The sequence below is a fragment of the Stegostoma tigrinum genome, chromosome 38 (assembly GCF_030684315.1).
Source record: "Stegostoma tigrinum isolate sSteTig4 chromosome 38, sSteTig4.hap1, whole genome shotgun sequence".
Classification (NCBI taxonomy): domain Eukaryota; kingdom Metazoa; phylum Chordata; class Chondrichthyes; order Orectolobiformes; family Stegostomatidae; genus Stegostoma; species Stegostoma tigrinum.
Genome location: NC_081391.1, coordinates 13,257,049 through 13,274,446, shown reverse-complemented (window position 1 = coordinate 13,274,446; position 17,398 = coordinate 13,257,049). Strand labels below are relative to the sequence as shown.

At 46.5% G+C, this 17,398-nt stretch overlaps 1 protein-coding gene across 1 annotated transcript; it reads right to left on the bottom strand.

Annotated features, from left to right (window-relative positions):
- Window positions 1–12,009: 12,009 nt before the first annotated feature.
- Window positions 12,010–17,205, bottom strand: LOC132206435 (ferritin, middle subunit-like). The gene is made up of 4 exons (XM_059640577.1): window positions 17,103–17,205; window positions 14,126–14,271; window positions 12,630–12,755; window positions 12,010–12,165 (listed from the first exon to the last, which is right to left on the bottom strand). The coding sequence occupies exons 1-4, from the start codon at window positions 17,203–17,205 to the stop codon at window positions 12,010–12,012; spliced, it is 531 nt and encodes a 176-aa protein (XP_059496560.1).
- Window positions 17,206–17,398: the final 193 nt, after the last annotated feature.

Sequence of the window (17,398 nt, the reverse complement as noted above, 5' to 3'; positions counted from 1 at the left end):
AATTGCTGAAATGATCTTTGACCTCCTGAACAAGTGCAAATTCTGGGAGGACATCTCCCTGAAAATGAGAATAAAGTATGCTCTAAAACTTCACGTCTGTATCTGAAGTTGTGCGTTAAGACACATTCATCACAGATTTGCAGAATTCTGTCAGATTGTTATTCTGAGGGATTAGTCGTCATAATTTTTGAACATTGGTGTTGGAGCTCTTTGAAAAATGGCTCGATTTGGTTGATCTGAACATTTTCCTATTTCTGTGCCGCAACAGAAATAATGTGCTTTTGGATCATCTAAAACAGGCAACTGATGTACTTTGTGGATCCAATCTGCATCTGATGTGATCTCCCTGACCTTGACCTTGAAGGCCCAGTTTGAAAAGCAAAACGCTAAATGTGCTGAGTGCCTCTTCTACACAGTAGGCCTCAGGCCTCTATGTCTCAGTTGCTGCTAGAAATGTATCGCACGTTGAACATTTCTGTCTCCCAGTTTCGTTTTTCATTGTTTGAAGTAGAACTAGCGATTAACCCCAGCAGGTTTCCAAGTGAGGAATTTCTGGTCCTGTATACATTGCGTTCTGTAGATGGTACAGCTCAGAAACTGGGAATTCAGATGCTGGGAATTCTGTCAGGAAGTACTCAACTCCTGAGTTTCCAAAACCGGTCCACCGTCAATAAGGCTGAAGTTGGGAGTAGTGCTGGAATAGTTTACAATGTTCTCGCTTGAGGCAGCTCCGACGACACTCAAGCAGCTCCATGTAAATCTGTCACCATCCTGACTTGGAACACTATCCCTGTTTGTGAACGAAAATCCCAGAAGCCCCTCCTCAGCAGCAGCAGCAGCATCATTCCGGTCTCGCCGACACCAGGTGGATTGTAATAACCAGCTCATCACCACCTCCTGAAGTGGAACAGTTGCTGAGCACTAAATGTAGCCTTGCCATTGGCACACTCAAGATTGACTGTATATAAAAAGCATGCTGGGACAGGGTAGGGGGGTCCAAAACTAGAGGGCACCGGTTTGATGGGAGAGGGGGAAGGATTTAAAAGGGGCGTGAGGGACAACATTTTCACACAGAGGGTGGTACGTGCATGGAACGAGCTGCCAGAGGAAGTGGTCGAGGTGGATAGAATTACAACATTTAAGTGACATTTGGAGATTTACATGGAAAGGAACGGTTTAGAGAAAGATGGGCCAAATGTAGGCAAATGGCACTGCACAGTTTATGAAAACCTGGTCTGCAAGTTCGGGCTGGGCTGCAGAGTCTATTCCCATGACGTAGTTTGCCACAGTGCATTCCTTCCCTTTGGTACTTTAGAATGTTTTGGCGCCTCAGTGCCAGGGACCCAGGTTCGATTCTACCCCTGGCTGATGGCCTGCGTGGATTTCCTCCAGGTGCTTGAGTTTCTTCACACAGCCCAATGATTTGCAGGGTAGGTGGGTTGGTAATACTAAATAGCCCCATAGTGACAATGCGCATCCAAGGTAATTCGATTGTCCGTGGGGTTAAGCAAATGGGTTGGGTCTGAGCAGGATGTGGTTCAGTGGGTCGATGCAGATTTAATGGGCCTAATATCCTCTTGCTGCACTATTGGGATTCTCCAGCCAAGACTTCAATTTGCTGCAATTAAACTGCTCTCTGTGGAGGAACAAACACGCTCAGTGCCTTAAAGACCCACACCCTCATGCAGGCTGCAGTGTGCACTCGCTACAAAACTCCCTGGAACAATCCTCAGGATGTCTCTGATAGCCCCCTCCCTAACCCAGGATCTCTGACCCCTCGAAAGATAAGGGAAGCAGGGGGACAGGAAAATCAGCATCTCCAGGTCTCCTCTCCGAGTCACACTGCTCCTTCAATGTGATTTCACCCAATTAACCTGCATCAGGAGTAACGCTCACCGTGGGGGAAGCTCAGAGGAACCAAAGGAGCAGCTTAGTGCGCTCAATGCAGGCTTTAGCAGCAAGAGCCAATCAAATGGCAACATTTAACCAGGAGCGCTGCTGTGCTATGCTATGCTCAAGACACTGCCACTGTGGGTGGCATCAAGAGCAGGCATTATACGCCCATACAGCTCAGGTGAATGTGAGCTGACTGTCTGATAGAGGCTGCTGTGAAAATTTGGGCTGCACTTTCCCAGGTCTTGGGGGTGGTAGGCTTGAAAATTTTTCCTTGGATGAAGCGGTAGAGTAAGTGCAAGGATAGGGAAAGAAAGTGGAATAAGGGAGCCACATTCGGACAAATTGGGATTGCTTCTGCGCATACTGCCCCCAGCAACCATGGGCATTGACTCCTTTTGGAGCTGAAGTGGATATAAAATCCCCTGAAGTGTCACCGTGTGGTAACTCAGACTGAAGGAGGAATCAACTGGTGAGCATTGCCAACTGGTGGAGACGTGTAACAAGGGAAGGGTGAATGGGTTTTAGAGAGTGGCACGTGGCACCCCACCCCCCACCACCTTGACTGCTGGTCCTGGTTTGACCCTTTACCAGCACCCAACGCTGTTGGGCTGCACACATGGTTGTGGGGGAGGGGGGTGTAAAGAAAAAAGTAACAGAAACAAAGGAGACAACAATGCTGAGAACTGAGAATAGAATATACTCGTCACGTCATGTTAGGGCCCGAGTCACAATGAATAGCAGACCAGCTGAAGTGGTATCCTCTCCCAAAGAGCTGGTTCCTGCCCCTGGCAAGGAAACACATCCCGATATCTCACCTCCTTCGGCTGAGCTGATCCAGCCAGCAGATTAGTTAGTTTTGTCGTCAAATTGTGATTTCTGTCACTTGGAGTGTAAGGTACTGTTCAGGGAGGCTGATGAGGAAAGGTATTTAACGTTAATTTTTCCATGCCTTATCCATGTACAAGTTAAAATTTCCCTAATTTGCAGAATGTTGGGGCCTGGTCCTAGCTTTTGATAAAAGGTGTGGGAAGTTGCTTTTGCAAAAGGAATTCCACGTTCTGTTAACTACAATTGTGCACACCACATCCAACAGTATGCTAGTCATTGTCGAAAACGTTTTCTCGGCCAACAGCATCAAACCACAACCTCAAATTCTGGTGGGAGGGGAATATCTTGTTTCACACAAAGGAGGCACTCCATCTCATTATCCCTGACCAGTGAGGTGGGGAAATTGTCAAAAGACCCAGTGAATTAGTCTCATGTCCAATTGTAATTGGACCAGCCAATCAAACTACAGAAAGATTACAGGCTTCAAGCTCTCGAGAGACACCACCCAGTTCTCTGAATGATGGACAATAAGCAAGATCAACACATCATTTTATTCATTCCCATTCAGCTGGTACAGCCATTACATTCTTTGCTCCAAGTCCCTTCTCCTTGGAAGGAGACAGGTTGGCCAGGGTGAAGTGGGGCATGCATTCAGACCAAGTAGACAGTGCTCCAGGCCACACTAACTGCTGTCCTCCAGGGAGAGCCTGTCAAACAGGTACTCTTCCATCCCATTCTCAGGGGCTCCCAGGTGCTTCAGGTTGGTGATGTAGTCACCCAGTTGCTTGATGATCTCCACCTCCTCATCCAAATAGTGAGTCTCCAGGAAGTCTCAGCTGCAACAGAGGAAGATGACAACTGAGTGCATTAACACTGTCCAAGACAATTTCATAATTCCCACTGAAAAACCCTTAGCCATAACTAGCTCTAGACAGCCCTGAAAATCTAGCTACCAGGTGGAGAATTGATGCCAGTGACGACAACATTTCAGCTGATCCATCTCACCTTCTGAAAGAGCTCCAAGTTGTATTGTATAGTGCAACAATCCCCAATTCAGCAGCCAAAAATCACATCAGCATTCCCACTAGACTGTAATCCAAATTCCTATTTCAGTTCAGTGTTGAGCAGTTGTAACATTGTACCTTAATAACATAATTATGATGACAATGTAGCATCTGGACAGAGTTACGTCTGTGACTTTCCACTCCACAAAGATCAACCAATGAAGTTGAGGAGGCATGGCAGTGGTGAGAATGAAGAGGTGAAGCTTACATGAGGGTCAGTCTGGGCTGTGGCGAGTTGGGGTAGATCCAACAAACTCTGGTTCACGTTCTTCTCCAGATCCAGGAGAACTTGCATTGCCTGCAGGCTGTTACCCTACTCATCCCTCTCTGGCTTCTGGAGGGGGGAAAGAAGAACAGTTAAGCCTCAGAATCAGACTTCCTGCAGCATGGGAGCAGGCCATTCAGCCCATTGAGTCTGCAATCAACCTTCTGAAGCAGATCTCAGATTTACCTGATCCCATAGCCCTGCATTTCCCCCACAGCTACTTCACCCAGCCTGCCCATATTTGGACTGTAGGAAGAAACTGATCATGTCAGCACCAGTCACCAGAGGCCAGAGCTAAACCTGTGTCCCTGGCACTGAGGCAGCAGTGCTAACCACTGAGCAACTGTGCCACCCCTAAAACCCACATTGATGACTTGTAGGTGACTTCACTTTGCTCCATTTATCCTTGATCTGAAGCATGAAGTCATTGTGGGGACAGGGATTTATTTCACACAAAGTTAAACTGTTTGCACCAGTGCCCATTTGTCATTTAGATCAGGACATTCACACCTTAGTCTCAAGGGCTCTTGAGGTAGAGTACCAATCTGGACCTTGCAGGCCAGGCATCTATGTCTCACCTGTGCCAGTGGCTTCATACATGTCTGAGCAGGATGATCAGACATCACTGCTGTTTAATTCATTGAAGGGAGCAGCAATGTGCTTACAGTAAAAGGGACAAGCAACAAATGCCCAAGGCCATCCCTCAAGGTTCAGCAAAGGTAGACAGAGTGGGGAAGGGGCTGACATGATGCTGGTCTCCAGGAGTTGGGGATCAGTAAAAAGGATGAGTCTTGCCATAAACATGGCAGCATTGGCCAGACCAAAGATGGAATGTAGTGTGGTGACCAGAACCACAATCAGAGGGACAGGGTGACACTGGAGGGGGTACAGGTGAGGGTCATCAGGATGTTGGCCCAAGATGGGGGAAGAAAACTGACAAAAAAAACAATGATGAGAGGGAGGTTGGATAGACTGGGATGGTTATCTCATGGAAGTGTGGAAGATCAGGGAGCATGGACAATAGACAGTCCCTGTGGCAGACATGAAGACCAGATGGCACAGGTTTGAGGAGATTGGAGGATAATGGAGGGTGGGAGAGGTATGGGATGCATGACCTGAGGGGTCAGTGGAGGAAGTTACTCCAGCAACATTTAAGCCTAATCTCAACAACTTCTTCATGCCAGAAGATAGTAGGCTGGGGACTAAGTGCAAGGAAATTGTGTTAATGTAGTTTGAGGTTTGTGGGCAGCATAGACACGGTGGACAATAGGGCTAGTTTAGAAACTGCCTTCAAAAGAAATCAAACAGGGAAGCCAGGCCAAAAGAGGATTTTTACATCCCAACAGGAAACAGCACCACAAGAGCTGCCATTCTCTTCCCCACAGCTGCAACCCTCCCACACAACTCCAACCTTCACATCCTGGAGGAGGACTCAGCCTCTGCCTCCACGCTGATTCTGGAATTTCAGCAGCTTCTCTGCAGGTTCCTGCTTCACCTGGGACTGATCTTTGAAGAACTGGGAGAAGTGGGGGAGGGCCACATCATCCCAGTCAAAGTAGGTCATCTGGAAGGGAGAGAACATGTTAAAGCCCATTGAACACAGCACTGACTCCAAATTCTAGTTCAGCCTTCTGCAGCAAGCTACCTGCTCAGTTAGCTGTTAACTGCGTGGTATGTGAACATGGTTGAGAATCCGCTGATATCCAGCTGGCCAGCAGATCCTTCAACTGGGAACTAACAACAATCCCAATTTCCTATTGGAAACTGGCAAAAGTTTGGCTTAAAACAGTGAATTGCTCAGGCTGTCTGGCACAGCATTATAGCTCTTCTTGCATCCAGCCATGTTTTCACTCACTAACCTTCATTTGAATTGGACAAATTTAGAGCCTAAAAAACAGCTGAAACAAGCACCAGGAGCTGGAGTGCAGGCTATAGTTGAGTAGCGGAGCTGCAACACTATTGCTCCTTTGGGGCTGGCATGGAAATGCATGTTAGACACTGCTGTAACAATATAACTAGGAGGAAGCAAGGTTTCTGCAGCCTCAAAACCAGGGAGATAGTGTACGGTATATTTTATTACTACAAGATATAGTAGAGGCGAATGAGAGAAAGCGACAACAAGATAGTGCAAAGGAAAACCTACCCAGTAACAGCCTCTGGATTGTTGCAGCTATAGTTTATAGCACAGTAAAATTAGTGCACTCACATCCAGAAGGGGTCGGGGGGGGAGAAAACAAGGGTCACATGACCACAAGAGCACGCAGGGGGGAGAGGGAGAGGGGGAGCAGGCCAATGCGACATGTACCTCCAGATAACGGCTGATCTAACATCACTAGTTAACACAAAGCTGGACACCAGAGTTTGGCTTATTCCAGCAGGCAGCGTTCTGTTGTTTGTCCACCCATATGTGACTCACTTCCGAACCGAGATATTCACAATCCAATGCCTTGAGGTTTATGAAGGGCTATTCTTCTGATATTTGAAACAGGAGCTAAGGGTTTTGTTGTTGAGGAAACCTGGTGGGAAGTTACTTTCTTGAAGCAGAAGCAGTCAAACAAAATTTCTTGGCTGTTTAATTGGGGTAGGGACAAGCTGTGGCAGGAGAGAATAGGAAGGATTTTAGAATTGGCACACATGTTCCCCAAGGGAATTGGGACCCTGGTCAGGAATTAACACCCATCAACTAGCTCACCAATGAAAGCTGTACCCACCTCCCAAATGGAGTTTACACAGGCTTCATCCATCTGTCATGAGGCATCTTCTTTCTAAGAGAAAAAAGCCGAGTGTGATGAAGCTTCTCCATGTGTCTGTGGAGGTGGAGCTGCCACATGCAAGAAGCAGACACCATCCAGGACAGAGCAGCCCACTTGATGGGGACTGCATTCACCACCTCCTTTCAGGGTCCATTATCTACCAGGTCCCCTGCAGCACTCACCAAGGTTACTTCAACACAACTTCTAAACACACTCTACCCCTTGAGATACAATGATGTAGAGCTGAATGAACACATCAGGCCAAGCAAAGGAGCAGGAAAGCTGATGTTTTGGGCCTAGACACACCTTCAGAAGGGTCAAGCCCCAAAACATCAGCCATCCTGCTCAGCCTGCTGTGTAATCTTAGAGGGAATGACATCTACTGCCAATCAAAACTGGCAAATATCTCCAGGGACACTTAAACCTCCACATATCTCCAAATGCCAACTGGGACCCAGCTTCAGAGTACATCATTATCAAACCCCATTGGTATAGTAACATTGCCCTTATCCTGAATTAATATTTAGGAAAGGACCACAAAACTCAGTCGACCAGAGAGAGTGTCCAGTTATTTAAATTCAAGAGAAACCATTTACTGCAACTACATAGATCAAGTTTTAACCCCCTAGGGACAAGACTCACCAAAGACTGATAGAGATAGGAGGCAGTGAGCTCCACATGAATCTGCTTGTTGACAGCAGCTTCACAATCCTGGTGATAGTTCTGACTAATCTGGGAGGCCATCTTGTGATGGGGAGTTTGTTTTACTCTATTCACAACATAAGTGACCAATTTATAACCAACATCAGTGACCAATTTATAACCAACATCAACTAGACAAAAAAACATAACGTCCTTGGGGCATTACTTATACTCCAGGAGCAGACTCTCATTTTATGAAGCAGGAAATGACATCATCAGTGATGGCCAATCACTCTTGTTCATCAATTGATCAGCTGCCACGTCCAATCAGTGCAGGATGGGAACTGGATCCAGAAACGAATCACAGTTGACAACTGGTCGATGATGGAATTGCTGAATGACCTTTGACCTCCTGTACAAGTGCACATTCTGTAAATGTATTTGCCAGAAAATGACAATAAAATATACTCTAAACCTTCACTTGTGTATCTGAGGTTGTGCGTTAAGACTCAGTCATCACAGATTTGCACAATTTCGTCGGATTGTTAATCTGAGGGAATAGTCGTCATAACTTTTGAACGTTGGTGTTGGAGCCATAGAATATAGAACATAAAACATAGAACATTACAGCACAGTACAGGCCCTTCGGCCCTCGATGTTGTGCCGACCAGTCATACCGATATGGAGCCCATCTAACCGACACTATTCCATGTACGTCCATGTGCTCGTCCAATGACGACTCAAATGTACCTCAAGTTGGTGAATCTACTACCGTTGCAGGCAAAGCGTTCCATTCCCTCACTACTCTGAGTAGAGAAACTACCTCTGACATCTGTCCTATATCGTTCACACCTCAATTTCAAGCAATGCCCCCTCGTGCTCGCTGTCACCATCCGAGGAAAAAGGCTCTCCTTATCCAACCCTCGAATTATTTTAAATGTTTCAATTCAGTCACCTCTCAGCCTTCTTCTCTCGAATGAAAACAGCCTCAAGTCCCTCAGCCTTTCCTCGTAAGACCTTCCCTCCATACCAGGCAACATCCTAGTAAATCTCCTCTGCACCCTTTCCAAAGCTTCTACATCCTTCTTATAATGGGGTGACCAGAACTGTACACAATACTCCAAGTGCGGCCTAACCAGAGTTTTGTACAGCTTCGCCATAACCTCTTGGTTCTGGAGCTCAATCCCTCTATTAGTAAAAGCCAAAACATTGTATGCCTTCTAAACCACCCTGTCAACCTGGGTGGCAACTTTCAAGGATCTGTGTTCATGGACACCGAGATCTCTCTGCTCATCTACACCACCAAGAATCTTACCATTAGCCCTGTACTTTGCCTTCCAGTTACTCCTACAAAAGTGCATCACCTCACACCTGTCTGCATTAAACTCCATTTGCCACTTCTCAGCCCAGCTCTGCAGCTTATCTATGTCTCTCTGCGACCTACAGCTGCCTTCGTCACTATCCACAACTCCACTGACCTTAGTGTCGTCTGCAAATTTACTAACCCATCCTTCTACAAACTCATCCAGGTCATTTATAAAAATGCAGTGGACCCAACACCGACCCTTGCAGTACACCACTAGTAACTGGTCTCCAGGATGAACATTTCCCATCAACTACCACCCTCTGTCTTCTTTCAGCAAGCCAATTTCCGATCCAAACTGCTATATCTCCCACAATTCCATTCCTCCGCATTTTGTACAATAGCCTACTGTGGCGAATCTTATCGAACGACTTGCTGAAATCCATATGCACCACATCAACCGGTTTACTCTCAAATACCTGTTTGCTCACCTTCTGAAAGAACTCAATAAGGTTTGTGAGGCACGACCTTCCCTTCGCAAAACCGTGCTGACTATCCCTAACCAATTTATTCTTTGAGATAATTATAAATCCTATCCCTTATAACCGTTTTCAACACTTTACCAACAACTGAGGTAAGGCTGACTGGTCTACAATTACCAGGTTTGTCTCTACTCCCCTTCTTGCACAGGGGAACCACATTTGCTATCCTCTGAACAGGGTAATGACCTTTGCTATCCTCATCCTTGTAAAATGCCCTGATTTGGTTGATATGAACATTTTCCTATTTCTGTGCAGTGACAGAATAACGTGCTTTTGGATTGTCTGATACAAGCAACCGATGTCCTTTGTAGATCCATTCAGAATCTGCTGTGATCACCGTGACTTAGGGTCGCATGAAGCCCAGTTTGAAAAGCAAGATGCTAAATGTGCTGAGTGCCTCTTATACACAGTAGGCCTCAGGGTTCTGTGTCTCAGCTGCTGCTAGAAACGTATCGCACATTGAACATTTCTGTCTCCCTGTTTGGTTTTTCATTGTTGAAGTTGAATCAGCGCTTAACGCCAGCATGTTTCCAAGGTGACAGTATCTGTTACAGTTTTCATTGCATTCTGTAGAGTGAACAACTCAAAAATTGGGAAGTCAGAGGCAGGGAATTCTGTTGTGATTACGCAACTTCTAACTTTCCAAAGCCGGTCCACCCTCAATAAGACTGAAGTTAGGAGTGAGTAATGCTGGAACAGTTTTCAATGTTCTGGCTAGAGGCAGCACCAACAACACGCAATGGAGCTCCATGTAAGTCTGTCACCATCCTGACTTGGGAAAATATCCCTGTTTGTGAATGAAAATCCCAGAAGCCCCTCCTCAGCAGCATCATTCCAGTCTCTCCTACACCAGATGGACTGTAATGACCAGCTCATCACCACCTTCTGGAGTGTAACACTTGCTGTGCACTAAATGTAGCCTTGCCATTGGCACACTCACGATTGACTGCATACAGTAAGCATGCTGGGACAGGGTAGGGGAGTCCAAAAGTAGAGGAGGTAGGGGTAATGTTTTCACACACAGGCATGTGGGGTTGGTCGGCGGGGGGGGGGGGGGGGGGGGGGAAGAGAAAGAAGCTGAAGAAGAGCTTTTCCCACAGAAAATGGTTTGTCAAGAATGAGCTGCTACATGAAGCAGGAGAAGTGGGTGCAATTGCAGTTGTTAAAAGACATTTGGTGATTTCCAGGGAAAGGACTGGTTGAGGGATATGGGGCAAACACAACTAGTTCAGATTTGGAACACTGCTCGGCCTGGACGGTTTGAGCCAAACAACCTGTATCCCTGCTGTAGGACTCTGACAGAATGCAACAGCATATTCCTTTGTTCGGTACTTTAGGGTGAGACAGTGGCTCAGTAACAAGCACTTACCTCACAGCGACATGGGATTTATTACAGCCTTAGGGCACCCTGGGGAGTTTGTACATTTACAGTGTCTGTTTGGTTTCCCACCCACCATCTGAACTATTTGCTGGTCAAGTGGATAGGCAATGCTAAGTTGGAGATTTTGACAAGGGGCAAGCTGGATTAGCCATGGGGAAGACACAGGGTTAAAGGACTGGGGTGGGACTGAGCAGGATGCTGGTCAGAAGGTTGATGCTACCTGGGTCAAATGGCCTCTTGCCAGAGAGCAGGGGTTCTATCACCAAGGATAGAGACTGGGCCAAACAACAAGGATTTTTGTGATGGAACAAATATATTCAGTACCTTAATGACCCACACTCTTCTGAAGGCTACAGTGTGCACTCGTGCCAAAACAAGACAATCTCTGGGCTGTCTCTGATCACCCCCTCCCTAACCCATGATCAGACACCTTGAATGATCAAGGAAACAGCTGTACAGCAAAGTCAGCATGTCCAGGCATCTTGACTAAAGGAGACAGTCCCCACCTTCCCCAGAAATCCCTGCTCCCTCACTGGGTCAAAAAACTCAATCAGCCCATGGAAAGGTTCCAAGAAACAAGGCAGCAGCTTTTTGTACAAACCCTTCAGTCAGAGGCCTGTTGTAGCTGCAAGCATAAACCAAATGGGAGTATTTTGAACCATGGGCTATCATCCAAGCCCCAGGTCACCAATCCTTGTATTTATGGTATCAGGAGCATCCACTATCAATCAAGTAGCCCCAGAGAATCTGGAGATGATTCTCTGGAATGTGACTGTTGAGAATGTTTGGGCTGAAGTTGCCCAGCTCAGGGCTGGTGGACTTCCAGTTATGGGGAGGGCCTGAGCCCTGGGCGAAGGAAAGAAAGCAACAAACTGAGGAAGCCACTTGAAGGAATTTTGGATTCCTTCCGGGGAAAAAACAAATCTATGCAGTTGAACCAAGCAAGTTCAGAAAACCCAAGGTCCCCTGGGAGGAGCAGCAGACTTCAGTGACAAAGTGAACTGGTCAGCAGGGCCACCAGTTGATGGCTGTAGTAAGGGTCGGTCACAGGCCCCATTTGAACCCCAACTGGCTCCCATTGGCCTGCAGTCTGTCCATGGGGGTTGGGGAAAAGCAGTGGTGAAGTAAGGCAAGAAAGCTTGCTTGACCAAAGAGAGGTATCAATGGGCTCAAAATGATGCACAGGAACTGAGATCAAGAGATCATTTTATTCATTTCCATTCGGCTGGTACAGCCATTACGTTCTTTGCTACAAGCCCCTTCTCCCTGGAAGGAGACAGATTGGCCAGGGTGAAGTGGGGAATGCATTCAGACCAAGCAGTACTCCAGGCCACACTAACTGCTGTCCTCCAGGGAGAGCCTGTCAAACAGGTACTCTCCCATCCCATTCTCAGGGGCTCCCAGGCGCTTCAGGTTGGTGATGTCGTCCCCGAGTTGCTTGATGATCCTCACCTCCTCATCCAAATAGTCGGTCTCCAGGAAGTCACACAGCTGCAACAGAGGAATATGACACTTGGTACATTAACACTATCCAAGACAACTTCAGAATTCCCACTGAAAAACATGCATATGGAGGGAGATGGTCAGGGATGTCTCGAGCCAACGCCTGGAGAAATTGTGCAAAGAGGACAACTGCTTTTTAGCAGTTTCATCTTGCTGTTTATTTACTGGAGCAGAGTTAACTTGTGATGGATAAAAGTCATTCCACTGCAGTGGTCCTGAATGAGAATTCAGTGACCAATATCACCTCAGTCCTCCCCACAGGTTTACAGGTTAAAATACACACTTGGACTCAACTGCTCAGCAATGATTTTGTAATCACTATGGATCTGAAGTGATCCATGTCATCTGCACAAAAACAAAGTCTAACTGAATTTCTAATCCACAAAAGACCAACCAATGAACGTGTTGCCCTGAGGGCCTAGCAGTGAAGTCAATGAGGAGGTGAAGCTTACATGAGGGTCAGTCTGGGCTGTGGCGACTTGGTGTAGATCCAACAAACTCTGGTTCACATTCTTCTCCAGATCCAGGGCAACCTGCATTGCCTGCAGGCTGTTACCCCACTCATCCCTCTCTGGCTTCTGGAGGAAGGAAAGTTGGACAGTTAAGCTTCAGAATCTTTACAACGTGGATCAGTCTGTAACTGCTCTGAAGAGGATCCCAACTCGTCATTCTCCCACCCTATTCCTGTAACCCTGCATTTCAGATGGCCAATCCCCTTATCCTATGAGGACACCAATGCAGACATGGGGAGGACATGTAAACACCAGTCCCTCACCAGAGGCCAGATCCAGACCTGTGTCCCTAGCACTGAGAACACTGCTAGCCCCTGAGGCAGCCCTGGAGCACAGCTGAAGAACAGTTCCTTCGAATTGCTTTCACCTTGCCTGTCGGTCCTTGATCTGAAGGAGGAAGTTGAATAACAGGTCATTGTGGGGGATAATGACAAGATTTGCATCAGGGTCCATCTGATGGAATTGCGAGGATATTCACGAGTGAATCCTAAATGCTGTCATGGTACAGTGGTAGTGCCCCTGTCTCTGGCTGACAAGGCCAAGGTTCAAGTACCACTTGTGCTGGTGGCTTCATACATGCCTGAGCAGGATGATCAGAAACATCACGGCTATTTAATTCATCCAAGGGACAGCGAGGTGTTTGCAAAGTGTGTTGTGCTGCTAACAGTTAAGAAAGGCCCACAACCATAGATCCCTCAAAGTTCAGACAAGGTCAACAGGGTGTAACAGTGACAGAGGGCAAGCAACCTCTATTAGTTTGGTGGGGGTGGAACAGGAAGGGGACCAGTCTCCTCAGTTTGTTTTTCTGGTCACCACATTGCCTCTTTGGCCTAACCAGTCACAAGGACAGGATGGCAATGCAGGGGGGATGCTGGTGAGGTTCCCCAAGAGCCATTGATTGGATGTTAGGTAGGCTGGGGTTTTGAGGAGCAGGAAAGGCTGAGGGAGCGACCTGATGTAACTATTGAAGAATAGAGAGTGGCCAGTTGATGGAATGTCTTCCCCATGGCAGACACCAACACCGGAGAGAAACCAGGTTTGAGGAGTAAGCAGGTTAGAGGGGATTGGAGGAAACTTGACCCCACCCCCCACCCCTCTGAGGGGCTGTTTGAAATATATGAGATGAACCACATAAAGGGTTGGATGGTGGTGGAAACTGCGACTCAAGATCAGTTTAGGGTCCAGCTGGACAAGTACTTAGTGCCAGGACAGTGGCCTGTGGACCAAGGGCAGCTAAGTGGGATTAATGTTGTTTAGTGTTTGTGGGGTCAGCATAGACATGGTGGGCCAAAGGGCTTCTTTCCACACTGGCTTCAAAAAGGAGATCAATCAGGCTGAACAAAGTTTTGACTCAAATGAAAACCTTGTCACTGACTTGAAACCACACCACAAGAGCAGCCATTACCATCCCATTCCCCACCCCACCCAACTCCAACCTTCACATCTTGGAGGAGGACTCTGCCTCCACGCTGATTCTGGAATTTCAACAGCTTCTCTGCATGTTCCCGCTTCTCGTGAGACTGATGTTTGAAGAACTGGGAAAAATGGGGAAGGGCAACATCATCCCGGTCAAAGTAGGACATTTGGAAGGGAGAACACGGTAAAGTCCATTAACACGTCATGGTCCAATTTCAGTTCAGAACTACAGGGCTACTTGAGCATTCTCAAAATCAAACTGACAATAAGCTGTTAAGTACCTGATGCATTAACAATTCAGAACCCAGTTTGGAGCAGTTGCTGTTGAATTGGAAAAATCAAAACAATCTCAGCTTCCTCCAGGTAAGCTGTAAACACCATGTGTTTTATTTTGGTTTGAAACTCCTGGCAACTTGCCCAGGAGGGTCTGGCACAGCATTTGGTGAGAACAAGTGTGAATTGATGTTTTTACTGATTAACCTCCACCAGAAATGGGATAAAACTTTGATTGAACAGGGTTTCAAGAAGTGCCAGGGGCTGGAGCACAGGATGTACACCAATAGAACAGCTGCAGGGCACTGTATTGCTGCTTTGGCAAAGACCAGAAAACAGATCCTAGACACTGCAATTAACAGCTAGGAAGAAGCACATTTTCTGCTTAGTCAGGATCAATGCAATTGGATGCACTGTATCTATTAGTTTGACAAGAACTGCAGTATAGGGGTGCCTGCGGGTGCATGAGGAGATGAATGAAGGACGTTAGCTCCAAGAATCTGCCAAGGAAAGCCTGCCTAAGGACAGCCTTTGGATTGTTACTGCAACAGTTTACTGCTGCATCTAAAACAGCTGCACTGACTCAGACTGCTAGCAACTTGTACCATTACACATGAAAGAAAGACTGACAAAACAAACTGATCACATGACAAATATGACAGTGATCTGCAGATCAACTACTCTCCAGACAAGATCCCTCATTAACCTGGAAAAACCACTGTTGACTTAATCCAACAGGCAAAGTCCTGTAGATTTCTAAACCAGGATGTTCACAATTCAGTGTATTGAGGTTTAACGGGTCTGCTATTGGAAGCAGCCAGTAACAAGCACATTCTTACAAATCCTGCTGAAAAAAGTTGCTTCAATTCTCAAATGCACACACAAGCACAATTTATCTTTGCGATTTAAATGTGCAGTTAGAAGATGTAGAATAGTAAGGATTTCATTCCTGGCACATGCTTACAAGGTGTGTTGGGACAATGGGTCAGTGATTAAAACCCAACTGCTGGCTCAATGAAAGCTGTTCCCCCTCCCAAAGTGGGGCTGACAGGGGCTTGATCCTCATCAGGAGGGGACTTCCTGCTGACAGGGACAAGCCCAGAGAGCACCCTGCAACAAACACTAAGGTTACGTAAACACCTTCTAAACACATTCTACCCCTTGGAAGGGCACAAGCACCCCATCTGGGGAAAGAGGGGCCAGTTAGTTTAGAATCAGGCCAAATACAACGGGCATAAACTTTTTACCAGAGTCACTGGGTCAGTACATTCTCAGCCCCATGGCAGTGCTGTGCCTTTGAAAAGCTCCAACACTTGACATACAGACAGCCCACACCCACCTCATGAGTATGAAGAAAAGCAAGGTAGATTTCAAATGGAGATCTGCTTAATCAGATAAGAGTCACAACCTCACCCAGTTTAATCTGAGCATAGAACATAACAGCCAAGTGCAGGCCCTTCAGCCCTTGATGTTGTGCCGACTTGTCATACTGATCTCAAGCCCATCTAACCTACACTATTCCATGTACGCCCATTTGCTTATCCAATGATGACTTAAGTGTACCTAAAGTGGGCAAATCTACTACTGTCACAGGCAAAGCATTACATTCCCTTACTGAATAAAGAAACTACCTCTGACATCTGTCCTATATTTATCAGCCCTCAATTTAAAGCTACCCCACCTCATGCTCACCATCACCATCTAGGAAAAAGGCTCTCCCTATCCACCCTAACTAGCCCTCTCTGATTATTTTATATCTTTCAATTAAGTCACCTCTCAACCTTCTTCTCTCTAATGAAGAGAGCCTCAAGTCCCTCAGCCTTTCCTCATAAGATCTTCCCTCCATACCAGGCAACATCCTAGCAGATCTCCTCTACACCCTTTCCAAAGCTTCACATCCTTATAATGCAGTGACCAGAACTGTACGCAATACTCCAAGTGCAGCTGCACCAGAGTTTTGTACAGCTTCACCATAACCTCTTGGTTCCAGAACTCAGTCTTCTATTAATAGAAAACAAAACACTACCTTAATTGCCCTGTCAACCTGGGTGGCAACTTTCAACAATCCATGTCTATCTATCAACAGATCTCTCTGCTCATCTACACCACCAAGAATCTTACCCTTAGCGCTGTACTTAGCCTTCCAGTTACTCCTACCAAAGTGCATCACCTCACACTTAGCTGCATTAAACTCCATTTGCCACCTCTCGGCCCCGCTCTGTAGGGCTAGAACAAGCCTATTCTAAGCTGATTGCAATAGGAAACCAAGATTCTCAGTATCAATTGGCAGGTTTACTTCAGATCCCCACAAGATTCAAATAGAAACAAGGACACAAGAGGGAAAAGAAAAGCAGTGACTAGCTGATGGTGCTTCCGTTCCCACAATGGTGAGTCCCAATTCATTTTTAATTTTGTTCCCTCAAGTTTCAAACAAACAGTCACAGGAAGCGATAATTACCACCAGTCACAGCACCATCATGGGACAGGCAAGTAACTACAAGAACACTCCACCCTCCACATCTCACTGACAACCAACTGGGACCCAAGTTAGAGTAACATTAGACACCAAACTATTGTTACAGTAACATCACACTCATCCTGCATTGAGAAAGAGGTAGGAGCCACAAAACTCAGTCTAGAAGATAGACAACTTAATTACATCCAAGGGGAAGAGGTTACTTCAACAGAACAGAAGTATGTTTCACCCAACAGAGACACCACTCACCAAAGACTGATAGAGATAGGAGGCAGTGAGCTCCACATTGATCTGCTTGTTGACAGCAGCTTCACAATCCTGGTGATAGTTCTGACTGATCTGGGAGGCCATCTTATAAAGGAAACGCTTGCTTTATTTTCCTCACCACAAAAATGACAAAGTTAAAAGCAACAATAAACATCCCTCCCGTGGGACTCTATTTATACTCCAGGAGGCAACACTCATTTTATGAAGCAGGAAATGAGATCATCAGTGATGGCCAAACACTCTTGTTAATCACTTGATCAGCTGCCACATCCAATCA

Bases quoted from the DNA above. Each gene is read 5' to 3' on its own strand.
- LOC132206435 (XM_059640577.1), bottom strand. From the start codon at position 17,205: ATGGCCTCCCAGATCAGTCAGAACTATCACCAGGATTGTGAAGCTGCT. The intron at 14,272-17,102 runs TGAGTGGTGTCT...CTCCCTTCCAAA, and splicing joins CTATCTCTATCAGTCTTTGG to TGTCCTACTTTGACCGGGAT. The intron at 12,756-14,125 runs GTTGGAGTTGGG...TCCTTCCTCCAG, and splicing joins TCCTCCTCCAAGATGTGAAG to AAGCCAGAGAGGGATGAGTG.